This window comes from Bufo gargarizans, chromosome 6, assembly GCF_014858855.1.
Source record: "Bufo gargarizans isolate SCDJY-AF-19 chromosome 6, ASM1485885v1, whole genome shotgun sequence".
Taxonomy (NCBI): Eukaryota; Metazoa; Chordata; class Amphibia; order Anura; family Bufonidae; genus Bufo; species Bufo gargarizans.
The window spans coordinates 41,397,773-41,420,501 of NC_058085.1; the positions used below are offsets into that span (position 1 = coordinate 41,397,773).

General features: G+C 44.1%; 1 protein-coding gene across 2 annotated transcripts in view; it reads left to right on the plus strand.

Annotated features, from left to right (window-relative positions):
• LOC122939863 (gastrula zinc finger protein XlCGF17.1-like) overlaps positions 1–22,729 on the plus strand; it is a 95,943-nt gene that overhangs the window by 69,269 nt on the left and 3,945 nt on the right. Inside the window, exon 2 of one of the 2 annotated variants that reach the window (XR_006390184.1) lies at positions 7,578–7,832. Coding sequence is in view for 1 of the 2 variants with exons in the window: in XM_044296059.1 (XP_044151994.1) it covers positions 18,533–18,635 (103 nt within the window). In the remaining variant the exon portion in view is untranslated. Of the gene's footprint in view, positions 1–7,577; positions 7,833–18,532; positions 18,636–22,729 lie in introns of those variants that run through there. The other variant, XM_044296059.1, reaches the window with a different exon arrangement.

The following is a 22,729-nucleotide window of genomic DNA, read 5'->3' on the forward strand; positions in this document are numbered from 1 at the left end:
CCTGATTCTCTGCTATGACAAGAAGCCTGATTCTCTGCTATGACAAGAAGCCTGATTCTCTGCTATGACAAGAAGCCTGATTCTCTGCTATGACAAGAAGCCTGATTCTCTGCTATGACAAGAAGCCTGATTCTCTGCTATGACAAGAAGCCTGATTCTCTGCTATGACAAGAAGCCTGATTCTCTGCTATGACAAGAAGCCTGATTCTCTGCTATGACAAGAAGCCTGATTCTCTGCTATGACAAGAAGCCTGATTCTCTGCTATGACAAGAAGCCTGATTCTCTGCTATGACAAGAAGCCTGATTCTCTGCTATGACAAGAAGCCTGATTCTCTGCTATGACAAGAAGCCTGATTCTCTGCTATGACAAGAAGCCTGATTCTCTGCTATGGGACCTCTCTCCTCTGGGTGCCGGGGCCTAAAAATATCTGACAATGGCCTGTTCCAGTGGTGGGTGACGTGAAGCCTGATTCTCTGCTATGACATGAAGCCTGATTCTCTGGTATGGGACCTCTCTCCTCGGTCTGGGCGCTGGGGCCTAAAAATATCTGACAATGGCCTGTTCCAGTGGTGGGTGACGTGAAGCCTGATTCTCTGCTATGACATGAAGCCTGATTCTCTGCTATGGGACCTCTCTCCTCTGTCTGGGTGCCAGGGCCAAAATATCTGACAATGGCCTGTTCCAGTGGTGAGTGACGTGAAGCCTGATTCTCTGCCATGACTTGAAGCCTGATTCTCTGCCATGACTTGAAGCCTGATTCTCTGCCATGACTTGAAGCCTGATTCTCTGCCATGACTTGAAGCCTGATTCTCTGCCATGACTTGAAGCCTGATTCTCTGCTATGGGACCTCTCTCCTCTGTCTGGGTGCCAGGGACAAAATATCTGACAATGGACTGTTCCAGTGGTGGGTGACGTGAAGCCTGATTCTCTGCTATGACGTGAAGCCTGATTCTCTGCTATGACGTGAAGCCTGATTCTCTGCTATGACGTGAAGCCTGATTCTCTGCTATGGGACCTCTCTCCTCTGTCTGGGTGCCAGGGCCAAAATATTAGACAATGGCCTGTTCCAGTAATGGGTGACGTGATGCCTGATTCTCTGCTATGACATGAAGCCTGATTCTCTGCAATGGGACCTCTCTCCTCTGTCTGGGTGCCAGGGCCAAAATATCTGACAATGGCCTGTTCCAGTGGTGGGTGACATGAAGCCGGATTCTCTGCTATGACATGAAGCCTGATTCTCTGCTATGGGACCTCTCTCCTCTGTCTGGGTGCCGGGGCCTAAAAATATCTGACAATGGCCTGTTCCAGTGGTGGGTGACGTGAAGCCTGATTCTCTGCTATGACATGAAGCCTAAATCTCTGCTATGACATGAAGCCTGATTCTCTGCTATGACAAGAAGCCTGATTCTCTGCTATGACAAGAAGCCTGATTCTCTGCTATGACAAGAAGCCTGATTCTCTGCTATGACAAGAAGCCTGATTCTCTGCTATGACAAGAAGCCTGATCTCTGCTCTGACAAGAAGCCTGATCTCTGCTATGACAAGAAGCCTGATTCTCTGCTATGACATGAAGCCTGATTCTCTGCAATGGGATCTCTCTCCTCTGTCTGGTGCCAGGGCCAAAATATCTGACAATGGCCTGTTCCAGTGGTGGGTGACGTGAAGCCTGATTCTCTGCTATGACATGAAGCCTGATTCTCTGCTATGACATGAAGCCTGATTCTCTGCTATGACATGAAGCCTGATTCTCTGCTATGACATGAAGCTGATTCTCTGCTATGACATGAAGCCTGATTCTCTGCTATGACATGAAGCCTGATTCTCTGCTATGACATGAAGCCTGATTCTCTGCTATGACATGAAGCCTGATTCTCTGCTATGACATGAAGCCTGATTCTCTGCTATGACATGAAGCCTGATTCTCTGCTATGACATGAAGCCTGATTCTCTGCTATGACATGAGCCTGATTCTCTGCTATGACATGAAGCCTGATTCTCTGCTATGACATGAAGCCTGATTCTCTGCTATGACATGAAGCCTGATTCTCTGCTATGACATGAAGCCTGATTCTCTGCTATGACATGAAGCCTGATTCTCTGCTATGACATGAAGCCTGATTCTCTGCTATGACATGAAGCCTGATTCTCTGCTATGACATGAAGCCTGATTCTCTGCTATGACATGAAGCCTGATTCTCTGCTATGACTGAAGCCTGATTCTCTGCTATGACATGAAGCCTGATTCTCTGCAATGGGACCTCTCTCCTCTGTCTGGGTGCCGGGGCCTAAAAATATCTGACAATGGCCTGTTCCAGTGGTGGGTGACATGAAGCCTGATTCTCTGCTATGACATGAAGCCTGATTCTCTGCTATGACATGAAGCCTGATTCTCTGCTATGACATGAAGCCTGATTCTCTGCTATGACATGAAGCCTGATTCTCTGCTATGACATGAAGCCTGATTCTCTGCTATGACATGAAGCCTGATTCTCTGCTATCACATGAAGCCTGATTTTCTGCTATGACATGAAGCCTGATTCTCTGCTATGACATGAAGCCTGATTTTCTGCTATGACATGAAGCCTGATTTTCTGCTATGACATGAAGCCTGATTCTCTGCTATGACATGAAGCCTGATTCTCTGCTATGACATGAAGCCTGATTCTCTGCTATGACATGAAGCCTGATTCTCTGCAATGGGACCTCTCTCCTCTGTCTGGGTGCCAGGGCCAAAATATCTGACAATGGCCTGTTCCAGTGGTGGGTGACATGAAGCCGGATTCTCTGCTATGACATGAAGCCTGATTCTCTGCTATGGGACCTCTCTCCTCTGTCTGGGTGCCGGGGCCTAAAAATATCTGACAATGGCCTGTTCCAGTGGTGGGTGACGTGATGCCTGATTCTCTGCTATGACGTGAAGCCTGATTCTCTGCTATGGGACCTCTCTCCTCTGTCTGGGTGCCGGGGCCTAAAAATATCTGACAATGGCCTGTTCCAGTGGTGGGTGACATGAAGCCTGATTCTCTGCTATGGGACCTCTCTACTCTGTCTGGGTGCCGGGGCCAAAATATCTGACAATGGCCTGTTCCAGTGGTGGGTGACGTGAAGCCTAAATCTCTGCTATGACATGAAGCCTGATTCTCTGCAATGGGACCTCTCTCCTCTGTCTGGGTGCCAGGGCCAAAATATCTGACAATGGCCTGTTCCAGTGGTGGGTGACGTGAAGCCTAAATCTCTGCTATGACAAGAAGCCTGATTCTCTGCTATGACAAGAAGCCTGATTCTCTGCTATGACAAGAAGCCTGATTCTCTGCTATGACATGAAGCCTGATTCTCTGCTATGGGACCTCTCTCCTCTGTCTGGGTGCCGAGGCCTAAAAATATCTGACAGTGGCCTGTTCCAGTGTTGGGTGACATAAAGCCTGATTCTCTACTATGACATGAAGCCTGATTCTCTGCTATGGGACCTCTCTCCTCTGTCTGGGTGCAGGGGCCTAAAAATATCTGACAATGGCCTGTTCCAGTGGTGGGTGACGTGAAGCCTGATTCTCTGCTATGACATGAAGCCTGATTCTCTGCAATGGGACCTCTCTCCTCCGTCTGGGTGCCAGGGCCAAAATATCTGACAATGGCCTGTTCCAGTGGTGGGTGACGTGAAGCCTAATTCTCTGCTATGACATGAAGCCTGATTCTCTGCAATGGGACCTCTCTCCTCTGTCTGGGTGCCAGGGCCAAAATATCTGACAATGGCCTGTTCCAGTGGTGGGTGATGTGAAGCCTGATTCTCTGCTATGACATGAAGCCTGATTCTCTGCTATGACATGAAGCCTGATTCTCTGCTATGACATGAAGCCTGATTCTCTGCTATGACTTGAAGCCTGATTCTCTGCTATGACATGAAGCCTGATTCTCTGCAATGGGACCTCTCTCCTCTGTCTGGGTGCCAGGGCCAAAATATCTGACAATGGCCTGTTCCAGTGGTGGGTGACGTGAAGCCTGATTCTCTGCTATGACAAGAAGCCTGATTCTCTGCTATGACAAGAAGCCTGATTCTCTGCTATGACAAGAAGCCTGATTCTCTGCTATGACAAGAAGCCTGATTCTCTGCTATGACATGAAGCCTGATTCTCTGCAATGGGACCTCTCTCCTCTGTCTGGGTGCCAGGGCCAAAATATCTGACAATGGCCTGTTCCAGTGGTGGGTGACGTGAAGCCTAATTCTCTGCTATGACATGAAGCCTGATTCTCTGCTTTGACATGAAGCCTGATTCTCTGCTATGGGACCTCTCTCCTCTGTCTGGGTGCCAGGGCCAAAATATCTGACAATGGCCTGTTCCAGTGGTGGGTGACGTGAAGCCTGATTCTCTGCCATGACATGAAGCCTATTTCTCTGCTATGACTTGAAGCCTGATTCTCTGCTATGACTTGAAGCCTGATTCTCTGCTATGACATGAAGCCGGATTCTCTGCAATGGGACCTCTCTCCTCTGTCTGGGTGCCGGGGCCTAAAAATATCTGACAATGGCCTGTTCCAGTGGTGGGTGACATGAAGCCTGATTCTCTGCTATGACATGAAGCCTGATTCTCTGCTATGGGACCTCTCTCCTCTGTCTGGGTGCCAGGGCCAAAATATCTGACAATGGCCTGTTCCAGTGGTGTGTGACGTGATGCCTGATTCTCTGCTATGACATGAAGCCTGATTCTCTGCAATGGGACCTCTCTCCTCTGTCTGGGTGCCAGGGCCAAAATATCTGACAATGGCCTGTTCCAGTGGTGGGTGACGTGAAGCCTGATTCTCTGCTATGACGTGAAGCCTGATTCTCTGCTATGACATGAAGCCTGATTCTCTGCTATGACATGAAGCCTGATTCTCTGCTATGGGACCTCTCTCCTCTGTCTGGGTGCCAGGGCCAAAATATCTGACAATGGCCTGTTCCAGTGGTGGGTGACGTGAAGCCTGATTCTCTGCTATGACATGAAGCCTGATTCTCTGCTATGACATGAAGCCTGATTCTCTGCTATGACATGAATCCTGATTCTCTGCTATGACATGAATCCTGATTCTCTGCTATGACATGAATCCTGATTCTCTGCTATGACATGAATCCTGATTCTCTGCTATGACATGAATCCTGATTCTCTGCTATGACATGAATCCTGATTCTCTGCTATGACTTGAAGCCTGATTCTCTGCTATGGAACCTCTCTCCTCTGTCTGGGTGCCGGGGTCTAAATATCTGACAGTGGCCTGTTCCAGTGGTGGGTGACGTGAAGCCTGATTCTCTGCTATGGGACCTCTCTCCTCTGTCTGGGTGCCAGGGCCTAAAAATATCTGACAGTGGCCTGTTCCAGTGGTGGGTGACATGAAGCCTGATTCTCTGCTATAGAACCTCTCTCCAATTGATATTGGTTAATTTATATTTATTTTATTTTTATTTATTTCCCTATCCACATTTGTTTGCAGGGGATTTAACTACATTTTGCTGCCTTTCCTTTCCTGGGCTGTTTTACAGCCTTTTTTGTGCCGAAAAGTTCGGGTCCCCATTGACTTCAATGGGATTCGGGTTCGGGTTGGGTTCGGATCCCCAACCCGAACATTTCTGGGAAGTTCGGCCGAATTTCTCAAACCCGAACATCCAGGTGTTCGCTCAACTCTACTGGTAAGTACTAATTCCGGCTTTCTCTGTTGGTTCACCTCATTTATCCACCTGTAAAAGCTGTAACATCTCGCACACTGGGTTCTCACTTCCACATAAGTTGCCGTCGCTGTGCCCCCCATAGTATTAGTGCTCCTCAAAGTCTCACCAATAGTAATTCCCTTCTAGAGTGCCCTCAGTAGTAATACTGCCCCCTACAGAAATAATGCTCCTCAAGAGTGCCTCTATTAGTAGAATAGCCCTCCAGTATTTATACTGCCCTCACAGAACCCCCAGTATTTATACTGCCCCCTGCAGTTATAATGCCCCCTGCAGTGCCTCCAGTATTTATATCCCCCCTTTAGTCTCCTCAGAAATTTTTATTCCTCAGCTCCTCCAATAAACAGTCCCAACTCCCATGTAAATAACATCACCCCTCCCCAGCCGCCTCAAACATGCAATCCCATGTAAACAACATCACCCTGCCACAGCCATCTTCGACATTCAGTCCCATGTAAATAACATCCCTCTCTTTAGCCCTAACATACAGTCCCAGATACCACAATCGCCAGCATTACTCTGGCTCTCACACCGAACCCTTCCCTTCACTTACCTCTCTATATGTAGCAGACCTCGCCACTGCTTTTTCCTAAGGACTTCTCTTTACTGCAGAGAGCCATCCTTTTCTGCACTGGTCACATGATGGTGACATCATCACAGGACCGCAGCCACTGCCTTCAGCACTGATCACATGGACTGTGATGTCATCACAGGTCCTTCAGCTCTTCCAATGCATTAGATTCAATTGTATTGCCTCTGAGGACAGCAATACAGTTGTATCTATCTGGCAGGCAGTACATTTGGGACCTGAGAAAAAACATCTGGAGCCCAGGCACCGAATGTTTTAATCAGGAAACTCCTCTGCCTTTCTGTAAGTGTGATTTACTCCTCATCTTTTCTGCGAGGTCGGGAGCTGAAAACAAACATAGTGTGAAGTAATGAAAGGTACATCAAAGCAATACAGTGATGGCATTTTTCACAGAAGTGATATGTTCCCTGCTTCTGAGTGAAATGCATCTAGCTGTGCAGCTGAAACAGTGAATAATATGTCCGAAAAATACATTAGGGAGGTCTAAATAAGAAGCACAGCGATTTATACAAACTTTATTGGAAACATTGTAAATTTTTCAAGCCAGCACCTGGATCTGAATGCTTTTATATTAGCATGTAATTAAAAATGTTGTGTAACCACATATCCATATATCTGTATAAGTGCCACCTGCTGATTGTTCAGGGGCGTTGGGAGTTGGACCTCTACTTTGATCTTTTATTGAAGACTTATCCTGAGTACATGCTGGAGAAACCCTTTAAGGACCTCAGTATTTTGTCATGCTGCTTGTTACAAATAAGTCTATTAAACTACAACATCTGTGTGGTTGTGAGGAGCTGCCAAACACCTAATCTGCCAACCCAATGTCTGTCTAGATAACAATAATAATCTTTATGTATGTATCGCCAAAATATTCCGCAGCGCTTTACGATTACCCTGATTGGACCTGTAGAATCCTCCACTGCTCCAGCACTGAGGCTCCTGTGGTCTCCTTCAGTCTGTTTACATCACTGCAGTGACAATATTGGTTGGAGCTCTGATGGCGGTATGTATATCACCTGACCATTGAGGCCTAGAGTGGTCACGTGCTGTGGCATCACTGATGACGTCTTACATTGGCTGTAGGGTCATGTGAAGGTGTGACATACCATGAAAATGCCTTGACCTCACACATCTTTCGATCACTATAAAAAGAGAGAACACAAAGTCTTAACTTTATTATCTCCTCCGATGTCTCGTCTTATTATCTCCAGTAATTGTATTTTACATGGGATTTTGTAGGATTTTACATAGTCTCCTCTTCTTTCCATTCTGTTTCCTGCAATATAGGATCCGCTCAGTGGATATCTTCTATATAAGATCCTTCTCCTGATTCTCCCATCAAGGATGGATAGGGACAAGGACAAGATGGCAGAGAGGATAATAAATCTCACCTTAGAGATCCTCTTCTGGCTTACTGGAGAGGTTAGAGATTCTGATGTCACATTACATCATCTTATCTATGTTACTAACAGATGGACATGACTGGAGAGGTGAGGGACTCTGGAGATGTATGGAGTGATATTTATTACTGTGTCTCTCCATAACCAGGACTACATAGTAGTGAAGAAGACCTCTAGTGAGCGCTGTCAGGACCCTGTGTCTGAAGGATGGGGAAGAACCCTGAGCCCAATCACGGGGCCCCCACCTCACCTCCTGATACACGAGGAAATCAATAGAGAGAAGATCCTAGAACTCACCAACAAGATGATTGAGCTGCTGACTGGAGAGGTGACACTGCTGGGAATGCTGGGACATTATACAGGAATGTTATGAAGGGATCTGGGTGATGTCTGTATCATTGTGTTGTCAGGTTCCTATAAGGTGTCAGGATGTCACAGTCTATTTCTCCATGGAGGAGTGGGAGTATTTTGAAGAACACAAAGATCTGTACAAGGACATCATAAAGGAGGATCACTGCCCTGTCACATCACCAGGTAATTGACACGACTAAAGGCGTCCTCTCATTATCTTTATGCAAGAAATTGATTCAGTCACTGGATGTGTTTCCTACAGTACAGAAAAGAGGAACACCGGAGAGATGTCCCAGTCCTCTTCTTCCACAGGATGGTTCAGAAGAACATCACAATGTCCCACAGGATGATCAGGTAGATAGAGATAAGGTCTCATGAAATGTCCCCTATGATCTGTAGAAGGCTGTGAAGATATTGTGTTCGGTCTTGTTTTATCCACCAGTATTATATGATTTATCCTTGTATAATGAGTAAGGTGGAGATGTCAGGATTACAGCTAACCATAGACATTACATGTTGTCTGGATCTTTTCACAATTTTCTGCCTGTACAGACGTTTAAAATGGCCTCCCCTGTGAACTGTTTCTGAGTTTCCCTCGGCCGGGACCATGCAATACTACAAACGGTCAACCATAGTTGTGCTCGGATTGTCAGCTTGAACATGACCATCAGGAGATAAATGCATCATTATCTTCAAGGGTTTTGTAGTCTAGGGTGGCAGTACCAAGGCCAGTTTTCACAAAGGAAAAGGACCTCAGTTAGGAAGGAAGACTAATGAATCTTTTGATGCATGTGTCTTTACAGAGGAAGAGGTTCTAAGTCAGCTGTGTAAAATAATACAAATAAGTCACAGGGGCCTGATGGGATACAACCAAAGCTATTAAAAGAGCTCAGTGGTGGACTTGAGGTGCAGTAGATATTGCTTATTTAGACTTTAGTAAGGCTTTTGATACTGTCCCACATAGAAGGCTTATCAATAAATGAGAGTCTTTGGGCTTGGACTCCCATATTGTTGAATGGATTAGGCTGTGGCTGAGGGACAGACAACAGAGGGTTGTAGTCAATGGAGTATATTCAGACCAAGGTCTTGTTACCAGTGGGGCACCTCAGGGATCTGTTCTGGGACCCATATTGTTTAATATCTTTATCAGCGAAATTGCAGAAGGCCTCGATGGTAAGGTGTGTCTTTTTGCTGATGACACAAAGATTTGTAACAGAGAGAGTTCAGAGAAGAGCTACTAAACTGGTACATGGATTGCAGGATAAAACTTACCAGGAAAGATTATAGGACCTTAACATGTATAGCTTGAAAGAAAGACGAGACAGAGGGGATATGAGAGAAACTGCTAAATACACAAAGGGAATCAACAAGCTAAAAGAGGAGAGAATATTTAAAAGCTGAAAAACTGCTACAAGAGGACATAGTTTTAAATTAGAGGGGCAAAGGTTTAAAAGTAATATCAGGAAGTATTACTTTACTGAGAGAGTAGTGGATGCATGGAATAGCCTTCCTGCAGAAGTGGTAGCTGAAAATACAGTGGAGGAGTTTAAGCATGCATTGAATAGGCATAAGGCCATCCTCCATATAAGATGGGGCTATTCATAGTATTTAGTATATTGGGCAGACTAGATGGGCCAAATGGTTCTTATCTGCCGACACATTCTATGTTTCTATACCACGGATTCCGTTCTAGCACATCTAGATACAAGTCACCCTTCTTACTTTCATAGAGTATAATATAATATTGGCAGTTGATTATTGGAAAAGCTATGTAGAATATTTTTCATCAGCACATATAATTCTAACTCACCAGCAGTTTTCTAAAGTTGCCCACACACACCCTTCCATCAGGAGGTAGATTCTGTACGTCTGTCTGTTAGTAAGCACTATCCCGTGCCAGCGGTAGAATGGCGGTTCCCTGCCTAAAAAAGATGCCCATGAGCAAACCCTCCTACATGTTTCACCAGGGCACTGGCTTCATCAGGGGAGTTTGGGTTGTGCTAAGGGGAAGCTCAAGGACCTGCCACATTTTATTGTAATCCTGCTCCCGCCTTTTGCTTTCCCAGCCAATAGTGAAGCCCCCAGGGCCAGGGAACCATTGGGAAAGCAGTATAGGATTATTTTCATCAGCACAAATGTCAACTCCCCAGCAATTTTCTATATCCCCAGATGCATCCGTACATTTTATACCCTTTGATTATTATGGACACCTGTGATCTCCAGTCTGACCACCAGTCCGAGGCTTGCTGTCCTGTCAGACAGGAGATCAGTCTGTCCTGTGTGGCTGACGTCCTGTGAACTACAAGATTACAGCATAATTCATCAGATCCCTCTGGAGAGCTCCCTCCCCACCAGCTACTCCTCCTTGTCTTCTCTATGTCTCTAAACATAGCATGCTGCTGAAGATCTCATTCCTACATTATCCAATAACCTGGGAAAGCACATATTTAAACATTAAGTCCCTGAAATGATTACCTTCAGAATATAGATGAGCAAATCAAGTCTAAGCTAATCAGATTCAGTAAGACCTCAGCAGTAGAGAAGGCCCGAACTATTCACCGGCGAACATAATAAAGAGATAGAGATAAAGATAAGAAAAATAAGTCACTAAGTCAGCTCCAATCAGATAGCTGCATAGACCCAGAGTCTTGGTCTATGTGCAGATATCTGATTGGAGCTGACTTCTTATTTTCTCTTTTGCACATAAACGTTTAAACTATATTCCTTAGTAAAAATGACCAGTCCACACCATGTGGGTCTATATTTATAGGGGCCCCCCTGAGCAAAGATTAGTAAATGTGGCCGCAGCCCACAGTTCAACCCAACCCCTTATGTCTCCTGGCCTGGAGCCGTCTCTATAATAATCCACAGTAATTTATGAATGGGGTTAGGTTATTAACTTATTATTATTGGGGTATTATTAAAATAATTTGGTCTATAAAATCAGAGCTGCTCTACCTACCTCCTCCTCCTCCCGGCACCAGAGACTCCTGCAGGGCAGCTGCCGCAGCGCCCCACCACTCACCAGGCTGCAGTGAGTCACACCCCCGTCCCCCTTTATCACGTGACGGCGCGACCAATACAACCATTATGAACTCAGACCTAAGTTGTAATCGCAATGCGATTAATACAGGTTATATTAATCACATTGCAAATTCAACTTACCACACTCTGCGTGAACTACGTAATTTTCCATGGGAGTTTTGCCATGGATCCCCCTCCGGCATGCCACAGTCCAGGTGTTAGTCCCCTTGGAACAAATTTTCCATCACTATTGTGGCCAGAAAGAGTCCCTGTGGGTTTTAAAATTCGCCTGCCTATGGAAGTCTTTGGCGGTTCGCACGTTCGTGAACATTTGTGGAAATTTGCGTTCGCCGTTCACGAACGGAAAATTTTATGTTCGCGACATCTCTACTCAGCCGTGGAGGAGATCTCTCTCCAGACCTAGGTTCTGATAGGAGTGTGTATGTTTGATCTAAACGTACCTACTTCCCCTCTCTCCTTCCCCCACTTAGGGGTGTAAAAAAAAAAAAGGAGGAAGGGAAGACCTTAGGAGTGGACACTCTCCACTATGTATGACTGCTCACTAAAGCGAGTATTCACACAATCGAAGCACTCATCTGCTATTTTGGAAGAATCCCAAAGTTATCCCTGCAGCCAGACCACACAGAGACCACTAGACTTGGGACATAACATAATAGTGACAGAAGGACCCTGATAGTTTTAATGGATGACACTTGTAATTCCTTTTAGCATAAATAGTAAAAGTTATGTTTTATCTCAATAAGGGTGACCCTGTACAAGGACTATTTTTTGGGTTATCAATCCTTTCATTCATTTTTCGTCAAGATCTCCTCTACCATGGAAGGAGAGTCCCCGCTACGGTCACATGTTTACAGTGCCATGCAGTCACATGGTATACGTGAGCTGTTTCAACTGTATCTATACCACGTGACTGCATGGAACTGGAAACATGTGACCATAGCGGGGACGAGCCCTCAACTGCAGTGCCACCAAAACTAGTAATTTGTTTATCAATGGCCAGTGGGTGACAAGTTTAGGGACTGGACCACATTATTTTTGTGTCGAATTTACGCAGGGAAGAGAACGGAACCGGTGAATGAAGTATATTAGTAAGATAACATAAATATAAGGCCCTTCCAATAATGTGCAATTGCTCAGCATAGCAGCAGAATGCTATTTGGGGTGCTGTGCTGGCAATAAGCCTATGTAGCAACTTGAGGTTTTGAAAAAGAAAACCTTTAAAAAAAAAAGAAAATAAAAGTTATAACTATGCACTTGCACAGTCCATCTAAGTGAAAAAAAAAAGTTTAATTACTCAATAATTGAGCCTCTGTCTTTAAATTATAGAAAACACACTTGTAATCTGTGTACCAAACCCCTGACTATTCAATTATATGTCTCATAATATGTGTAAAAAAATGGGAGAGTACAAAACGAAAGACCCATGCCTCGTCCTTAAAGATGAGCAAATTTCGATTCAGCAGATGCGCCGAATTTCACAAAATTTGCTTCGTGATGAATTACTCCGCCACGAAGTGCATTTTTTTTGTAAGTAGCGGGTGCAATGACGGGGAGCTGCGATAGCGCCGCCCTCGTCATTGTACCCCTCAGATGCCGCATTCATACATGATCGCGGCATCTGAGCGATTTAATTTAGTTTTTTATTGTTCATTTTATAAACTTACTGCCTCCATTTGCACTCGACAGGCTGGCTCGCCTGAAATCCTGTGCGGCGCGAGATTACGTAATCACGCTGTCCGGCGTGATGACGTAATTTCGCGCCGCATGGGATTTCGGCCGAGATCTTCAAGCAAGATGTAGGCTGGTGGGGCTTCGTGCGCAAATTGAGGCAGTAGGTTTGAATTTTAGGATAAATCGATTTGTTGAGACGAAGCACGAGAAAATTCGGCTTCTAGGCTAATTGAATTTATCCTGAAACTTGGATCGAATTCCACTTAGTGGGATTTGATTCACTCATCTCTACTCGTCCTCCCAGAGTTAGAATGTGGGTGGTAGCAGCGGTATCAGTACCTGCCAGGAGTAGTAGTAGTTGGCCACAGTTCTCCCTGGCTCATGAAAAAGTGCTAAATTATTATTGAGGACAATGAGGATGGGATTGTGGACTGGGGAAGTATGGGGGGCATTACTATTACTGAAGACACTGTCAGAGGGCATTATTAAAGAGGACCTTTCACCGCTCCTGACATGCCTGTTTCAATAGCTTCATGCATTCCCCATGTAATCACAGTTCTGGAGAATCTATTCTTATAGCTTTATGATGTGTCATTCCTTTATTATTTCTACTGTGTTATGAATAAATTGGTATTAGCCTTCAGTAAGGGTACAGAGGGGCGGTAACCAGTTGGTGGGGGGGGGGGGTGTACCTGCACAGTTTGCCTCTATCCAATCAATATTGCCATTTTTAGACTGATCAGGTACACACCCTAAACTGGTGACCACCCCTCTGTACCCTTACTGAAGACTAATACCAATTCATTCATTACTTCTAGCAGGAATAATAAAGGAATGACACAACATAGAGCCATAAGAATAGATTCTCCAGAATTTCTATTACATGGGGAATGCATGAAGCTATTAAAACAGGCGCGGTGACAGGTCCTCTTTAATACTGGTAACACAACCAGGACATTATTATTGCTGGGGACATGTAGCTACTAGGACACTGTAGGGAGCCTTACAGTGTAGTGATCAGTGGCAGTGTACTAAAACCCATTCAGACATATAATGGGGAGGGTGGAGACCCAATCCAAAGTTTGCCCTGGGGCCCATAGAACTCTAATTGCACCACTGTGTCCTTATACTATAGACAGTGATAATCAGGAATAATCTAGTAGTGATAGATGATCAGTTCTCTCTTCTCCTGTGTTCTCTCCAGTCCATAGACTAAGAGCAGTGATAATCAGTTCTCACCCCTCCTGTGTTCTCCCCTGTCCCTTATACTATAAACAGTGATAAGCAGGGTGTTCTAGTGGTGATAGATAATCAGTTCTCACCTCTCCTGTGTTCTCCCCTGTCCCTTATACTATAATCACTAGTAAGCAGGGTGTTCTAGTGGTGATAGATAATCAGTTCTCACCTCTCCTTCATCTCTCCTGTCCCTTATATTAGGTACAGTATCTTCATGCCTGCAGTCATCCCAAAACTGGTAGACAGAACAGGAAGACAGCAATAAAGGATTTGTTCAGGAATAAGTAACTTTTCACGTGTCCGCAGCCTCTACTATGGAAAGAGTGATATGTACCTGCTACCCTCAGCTCTGGTTATGTGTGCCAGCTCCTGTGTGTCCATCTTCCAGTAAATGTTGTTTGCTCCCTCACCGGCACAGGCATGGTCACCTGCTTTACTGCAGCCAATGACTGGCTTTAGTGGTGATGTGTTTCTTGTGCACATGTGACCCCTGAATCCAGTCATTGGCTGCAGCAGAGCAGATGATTATACCCATTCCGAGGAGGTAAACAAGCCATGGACCGAAAATAACTTTGGCTTACTGGCTGCAAAGTCCTGGGGCGGCCAGCAAGGGTAACAGGTGCACAAACAATGTCATGTTATATACATCTTAATTGTACTACACAGGCACTTACACTAGTGCTTTCTGGCGCCGCCGTACCGCAGCAGTATCGCCACCGCTGCTAATCAAAGTAATGTGTAGAATCTCTCTTAAGGTAATGCGCGATGCGCTTCCTGTATACCTCCACTACCTATCAGTGCTCAAGAACCCGCAGTATACAGTGACTCAGATGCCCACAGATTGGTAAATACCTGATTCTGGGTGTTCGTCTGTTTGACCATCTGTCCTGTGTTTTTCTTAGTCTTCTTTTGTGTTGTCACATCCAGAGTGAAGGGAATACAGGAGGCTGGACCCTACTGATTAAGCTGACATTGAGCTTACCCCGGCCGGTGGCACAGCTTAGTTTGAAAGGGCTGCTTACTCGCGCTCGCACAGAGCGCTGTGTGACGTCACAGCAAGAGCTACGGGTGACTAGGAGGACCAGAGTTACTCTAACGCGTTTCGAATAGTACGCTATTCTTCGTCAGGGATGCTTGTTCAGGCTCCTAGTATTACTTTTAAAGGTCCGTATCTCCTCCCTTGTTTAACCCCTTCATACCTCGTGCATTGAGTTATTGATTATTCAAAAGCAAATAGTTCAATTTCTGAGTTTAACCCTGAAGGTACCAATGTGTTTAGGTTGAAAATCCAGCGGCTCTTTGCCCTAGACATTATTATTTTTATAAAATCTCCTCCTCTTTTGTCTTTTTTAACCATCTCTATCCCACAAAATATGGTACCATTGCTGTTTCCACCATGTTTGTCTTTATAGTGCCTAGAGAGAGGATGACCTTCATATTTTCTTCCAATATTGTTAATATGCTCCCCTATCCTTTTACTTAGGGTTCTTTTTGTACGCCCTATGTATGTTTTTTTACATGGACATATTATGGCATATATTACCCCCTGACTCCTGCAGGTAATGTGGTCCCGTATATATTATGTGCAGCTGTGTCACCTGTCCATTCATTTTTTATTTGCATATTTATGTGCGGTTTCCTGCTTATTTTAAATTTTTTGCAAACCCCGCATATGCCGCACGGGAAGAAACCTCCCTGCGGTTTGCATCTTGTGCCCCCACTTATTCTCTGGCTCTCATTCTTTTTGCTCACAATGTCGGGGCTACAAGGCTCCCAACATTTTTCGCCTTTCTATAGATAAATATAGGGTTTTTGGGGATCTGTTATTTTGTCTTCTTTCAGGGTTTCCCAGTGTTTTTTGATAATCTTTCTCAGTATTCCTGCCTGACCATTAAACTGTGTGATGATGGGCGGTATTTCAAAAGGTCCCACCTCTATGTTGTTATCTTCTTAGTTTTTTCGTCTTTTCTATTCATTAGGTCTTGTCTGTCTAGTTTCCCTACCAGCTCTTTGTGTTATTAATTTGTCTCTGTTGTAACCTCTCTGCTCGAATTTCTCCTGCAGTTTGTCTGCTTCTGTTTGGTATTCATCCTCCTTTGTACAATTCTGTTTTATCCTCATGAACGGACTCTTTGGAATATTTTCCAGCCACTGTGGGAGGTGGCAGCTCTCCCGAGAGATAAGGCTGTTTACATCCGTCGGTTTGTTATATGTTTGAGTCTGTATCCTTCCCTCCTCTATATAAATGGTGAGATCCAAAAAGTTAATATTGCTAGTACTGAATGTCGGTGTAAATTCGTAAATAAAATTCATTTTTATTAATTTAATTAAAAATTTTATTTAATTCCTCTCCCCCCCCCCCGCCCAGATGAATATAATATCATCTATAAATCGTTTCCATAGGATGAGATTCGCCCAGAGCTCGCCATTGGGGTAAATAACCTGATGTTCCCACTGGCCTACGTATATATTTTCGAACCCCAGTGCAAATCTCGTCCCATCGCGGTACCCCACTGCTGTATATAAAATTTGTCCTCAAATAAAAAAATTATTCCTTTTTAAAATAAACATGATGCACTCCCCAATAAAATCAATTAGTTTTTTTGCAAGAATTCCCTGATTTCTGTAGGCATATTTTAATCGCGTCGCACCCTTTCTCGTTTTCAATTATGGTATATAAGGATTTTACGTCTAGGGTCCCTAAAATATAATGTGGTTCCCATTTTACTTAATCTAAAATATTCAAAATATGTTGAGTGTCTTTTAGATGTGTGGGTAACAGGTTACACATGGTTGTAAGAAACAGTCTATGTACTTAGATAGACTGCTCGTCAGGCATTCCACTCCTGACAATATCACCAGTTTATATAGAGGAGGGAAGGATACAGACTAAAACATATAACAAACCGACGGATGTAAACAGCCTTATCTCTCGGGAGAGCTGCCACCTCCCACAGTGGCTGGAAAATATTCCAAAGAGTCAGTTCATGAGGATAAAACAGAATTGTACAAAGGAGGATGAATACCAAACAGAAGCAGACAAACTGCAGGAGAAATTCGAGCAGAGAGGTTACAACAGAGACAAATTAATAACACAAAGAGCTGGTAGGGAAACTAGACAGACAAGACCTAATGAATAAAAAGACGAAAAACGAGAAGATAACATAGAGGTGGGACCTTTTGAAATACCGCCCATCATCACACAGTTTAATGGTCAGGCAGGAATACTGAGAAAGATTATCAAAAAACACTGGGAAACCCTGAAAGAAGACAAAATAATAGGAGATCAGATCCCAAAAAACCCTATTTTTATCTACAGAAAAGCGAAAATTGTTGTGAGCCTTGTAGGCCCGACAAATAAATGTGTGAGTAAAAAGAATGAGAGCCAGATAATAAGTGGGGGCACAAGATGCAAACCGCAGGGAGGTTTCTTCCCGTGCGGCATATGCGGGGTTTGCAAAAAATTTAAAATAAGCAGGAAACCGCACATAAATATGCAAATAAAAAATGAATGGACAGGTGACACAGCTGCATATAATATACGGGACCACATTACCTGCAGGTGTCAGGGGGTAATATATGCCATAATATGTCCATGTAAAAAAACATACATAGGGCGTACAAAAAGAACCCTAAGTAAAAGGATAGGGGAGCATATTTACAATATTGGAAGAAAATATGAAGGTCATCCTCTCTCTAGGCACTATAAAGACAAACATGGTGGAAACAGCAATGGTACCATATTTTGTGGGATAGAGATGGTTAAAAAAGACAAAAGAGGAGGAGATTTTATTAAAAAAAATGTCTAGGGCAGAGGGCCGCTGGATTTTCAACCTAAACACATTGGTACCTTCAGGGTTAAACTCAGAAATTGAACTATTTGCTTTTGAATAATCGATAACTCAACGCACGAGGTATGAAGGGGTTAAACAAGGGAGGAGATACGGACCTTTAAAAGTAATACTAGGAGCCTGAACAAGCATCCCTGATGAAGAATAGCGTTCTATTCTAAACGCGTTGGAGTAACTCTGGTCCTCCTAGTCACCAGTAGCTCTTGCTGTGACGTCACACAGTGCTCCGTGCGAGCGCAGTAAGCAGCCCTTTCAAACTAAGCTGTGCCACCAGCCGGGGCAAGCTCGATGTCAGCTTAATCAGTAGGGTCCAGCCTCCTGTATTCCCTTCACTCTGGATGTGACAACACAAAAGAAGACTAAGAAAAACACAGAATCAGGTATTTACCAATCTGTGGGCATCTGAGTCACTGTATACTGCAGGTTCTTGAGCACTATACCTTAAGAAAGATAATGTTATATACACACAATGTAATGTTAGAGATGGAATATAAGGGCTACTCTCCCTGCATTGCAAACTGGTTGGAATAACAAAGCAATCCGATTGGATTTATACAGGAGACCTGCAGATATTTGGGTCAGATAACTCCTGCTGTCCGGTCATTTTTGGTCATCTTTTCAGGTCATATAAAACCTTCTATGCGACTTTTTCAACCGCCTGATGACTTCTACAATGTTTATTTTACAGCTTGTGAATCTGGGTGAAGATCTGAACAATATTAATCCTACAGAGACATATGTGAGGGGTGATGAGCAGAGTACAGAGGACATTCCTACAGATAACCTCCCAGGTGAGTAGTGACCACTAAGTAAAGCAGAGAAGACTCACAGATTCTACTCCTTCACTGGATGATATAATTTAATGTTACATTTTTAGGTTCTGTCTTCTGTCTGTTTTTTTCAGCGTTATAGTCACTGATTCAGCTAAAATTCTAATTAAATATGGATGGAAATGTGACAGCGTTATAGGTGATATACAGTATGTATATGATGTATATAGTCCATCCTCAGGAGAGGTCATTAATATCAGATCGGCAGCCTTGTTGGTCAGATGTATGGAGAGGACACAGTGCTCTGAGCGCTCTTAGGCCTCTTCCTGGCCATGCAATGTGACGTTCATCGGTCATATGGCCTAGGTACAGATTAGTCCCATTCGGGTGTACAGCCACTATTCAACAGACGTGCTGTGCTCGGTAAGCTGTGAGGAGCCTTTGTATTAACTGGAGCTCCGGTGAGCACTGAGGCTTCCTCAGACAGCTGATTGGTGGGGGTGCAGGGACCGACCTCTGCTGATCTTATATTGATGACCTATGCTGAGGAAAATCTTGGAGAACCCCTTTAATGATGAAGAACGGAAACAAAATATGCAAAACATCTCGCTTTATTCAGTATTGAGTATGAGCCACGTGCATAAATACATTCACTTACACGCCTTGGCATCCTACCAATGAGGTTAGTATTGATTGTCTGAGGAATGTTCTGCCATGCTGAATGGATTTGGGCAAGCAAATCATCAAGATCTGCTGCTAGTACCTACAGTATCTCACGAAAGTCAGTCCACCTCTCACACTTTTGTAAATATTTTATTCTATCTTTTCATGGGACAACCCTGAAGACCTGACACTTTAAGACAATGTAAAGTAGTCAGTGTACAGCTTGTATAACTGTGTAAATTTGGCGCGCCCTCAAAATAACTCAACACACAGCCACTAATGTCTAAACCGCTGGCAATAAACGTGAGTACACCCCTAAGTGAGAATTGCCAAATTGTGCCCAAAGTGTCAATATTTTGTGTGGCCACAATTATTTTCCAGCAGGGCCTTAACTCTCTTGGGCATGAAGTTCACTAGAGCTTCACAGGTTGCCACTTGAATCCTCTTCCACTCCTCCATGACGACATACAGTCATGTGAAAAAATTAGGACACCCTTTGAAAGCATGTGGTTTTTTGTAACATTTTTAATAAAAGGTTATTTCATCTCCGTTTCAACAATACAGAGAGATTAAAGTAATCCGACTAAACAAAGAAAACTGAAGAAAAGTCTTTTCAAGATCTTCTGTAAATGTCATTCTACAAAAATGCCTATTCTAACTGAGGAAAAAGATAGGACACCCTTGCCCCTAATAGCGAGTGTTACCTCCTTTGGCTGAAATAACTGCAGTGAGACGGTTCTTGTAGCCATCTACCAGTCTTCGACATCGGTCTGAGGAAATTTTACCCCACTCCTCAATGCAGAACTTTTTCAGCTGTGAGATGTTTGAGGGGTTTCTTGCACGTACAGCCCTTTTCAAGTCACCCCACAGCATCTCAATGGGATTCAAATCTGGACTTTGACTTGGCCATTCCAGGACTCTCCATTTCTTCTTTTTCAGCCAATCTTTGGTTGATTTACTAGTATGTTTTGGGTCATTGTCATGTTGCATGGTCCAGTTCCGCTTCAGCTTTAATTTTCGAACTGATGGTCTCACATGTTCTTCAAGCACCTTCTGATACACAGTAGAATTCATCGTGGATTCTATGATGGTGAGCTGACCAGGTCCTGCTGCAGCAAAGCAGCCCCAAACCATGACACTTCCACCTCCATGCTTCACAGTTGGTATGAGGTTCTTTTCTTGGAATGCTGTGTTTGGTTTACGCCAAACATGTCCTCTGCTGTTGTGTCCAAATAATTCAATTTTGGACTCATCTGTCCAAAGAACATTATTCCAGAAGTCCTGGTCTTTGTCAACTTTATCGCTGGCAAATGTCAGTCTGGCCTCGATGTTTCTCTTGGAAAGCAAAGGTTTCCTCCTTGCACACCTCCCATGCAAGTTAAACTTGTACAGTCTCTTTCTGATTGTAGAGGCATGTACTTCTACATCAACAGTAGCCAGAGCCTGCTGTAGTTCTCGAGATGACACTTTAGGGTTTTTGGAGACCTCTTTTAGCATCTTGCGGTCTGCTCTTGGGGTGAACTTGCTGGGGCGACCAGTCCTGGGCATGTTGGCAGTTGTTTTGAAAGCCCTCCACTTGTAGACTATCTTCCGGACAGTGGAATGGCTGATTTCAAAATCTTTTGAGATCTTTTTAAATCCCTTCCCAGACTCATAGGCTGCTACAATCTTTTTTCTGAAGTCCTCTGACAGCTCTTTTGCTCTCACCATGGTGCTCACTCTCACTTCAACAGTCAGGAGCACACCAAACTAAATGTCTGAGGTTTAAATAGGGCAAGCCTCATTCAACATGCAGAGTAACGATCTACTAATTATGTGCACCTGGTGTGATATACCTGTGTGAGATCTGAGCCAATTTAAGAGGGAATACATGTGAGGGTGTCCTATCTTTTTCCTCAGTTAGAATAGGCATTTTTGTAGAATGACATTTACAGAAGATCTTGAAAAGACTTTTCTTCAGTTTTCTTTGTTTAGTCGGATTACTTTAATCTCTCTGTATTGTTGAAACGGAGATGAAATAACCTTTTATTAAAAATGTTACAAAAAACCACATGCTTTCAAAGGGTGTCCTAATTTTTTCACATGACTGTACATCTATTTTGAAAACACAACCTGTGGATATGGAGATGAGCATGTGCACTCAGCTTCTTTGGTTGACCATGACGAGGCCTGTTCTGAGTGGAACCGGTCGTCTTAAACCGCTGTATGGTCTTGGCCACCATGCTGCAGCTTGCAATTGCTGATTATCTGGTACCCTACACCAGGGGCTTATCCACGTCCTCCTCAATGGACATTCTCCTATCCCAAACAAAAACAGAGCAGATTATTGCTTCCGCTTCTTCTACCTCATTTTTGTTGTGCAAACTGAAACATTGCCATGTTGTCTTAAAGCTGATGAGCTTGGGCGAGAGAAGCTACATAGATCAGTTGGTAATCTGCAGCAAGTTTCCTGCTGGATTTCTCTCCTCCATCTACAACTGGACAACGCAGTTGGTGACGATGGCAGGAACATTGTGGCTGCAAATCATTTGGTGGAAATAGCACATGTTCCCTGCATGGCACACATCATAAATTTATGGTGCATCAATTTCTTTTAAAAAATATGGCTTGCAAAAGGTGTTTATATGATGTCATATCCAGGGGACTGTCCAGCCATTCTTATGTGGCTAAAAAGGCCCCTCTAAACATGAAGTCACAAAATTGTCTGCCTTTGCACCATTTGAATTCCACCTTACATATGCTGAAGCGTTGCTATGAGCAGCGTAAAGAGATGAATGATTTACATGATGCATGAGACCACCACAGCAGAGCATATGTTATTTTGAGCGCAGTCAGTGGCAGCTCATCAGGGCCATATGTCGCATACTCAACCCTTTCGAAGAGACCACCAGAGTTAGGGACAAGCATTAACATGGCATCGCCCTGATATTTATATTTGAACAAATGCTAACGCTGATGCAACAAGGACTATAGGAAGAACAGCAACCTCCACAGCTTGCTGGGGATCCTGTAACAGATAGGAACCTGGACAGACGAAGTCGCATAAAGAAGGAAGTGGAGGAGGAGAAGTTTGTGGTACAGGAGACATGGAGTTTTCCTAGGCACAGCTAGGGAAGGAGGTTGGTGCTCGGTATGATGGATATGCTGCTGATGATGGTGATGACAATGACCTTGGCCATGACCAACCATTGCAGAGGGGTCTTAAAGAACTGGGTCCTCAGGCATGCTAGTGAGCATGACAAACTGCATGTTTGGTTGCCTACATGCTGGCAAGCATATAGTTAGCATCAAGCAAAGTGATGACTACTGGATAGCCATACTTTTAGATCATTGCAATCAAAGCAAAAAGGGGAGAATGTTTTACTGATGCCTGTCACCTGCATTTCTGTCCAGGAGTCCCATCTCCAACCTGGCTGAGTCAGAGACCTCCCGCCATCTCTGGTTGTGCTACC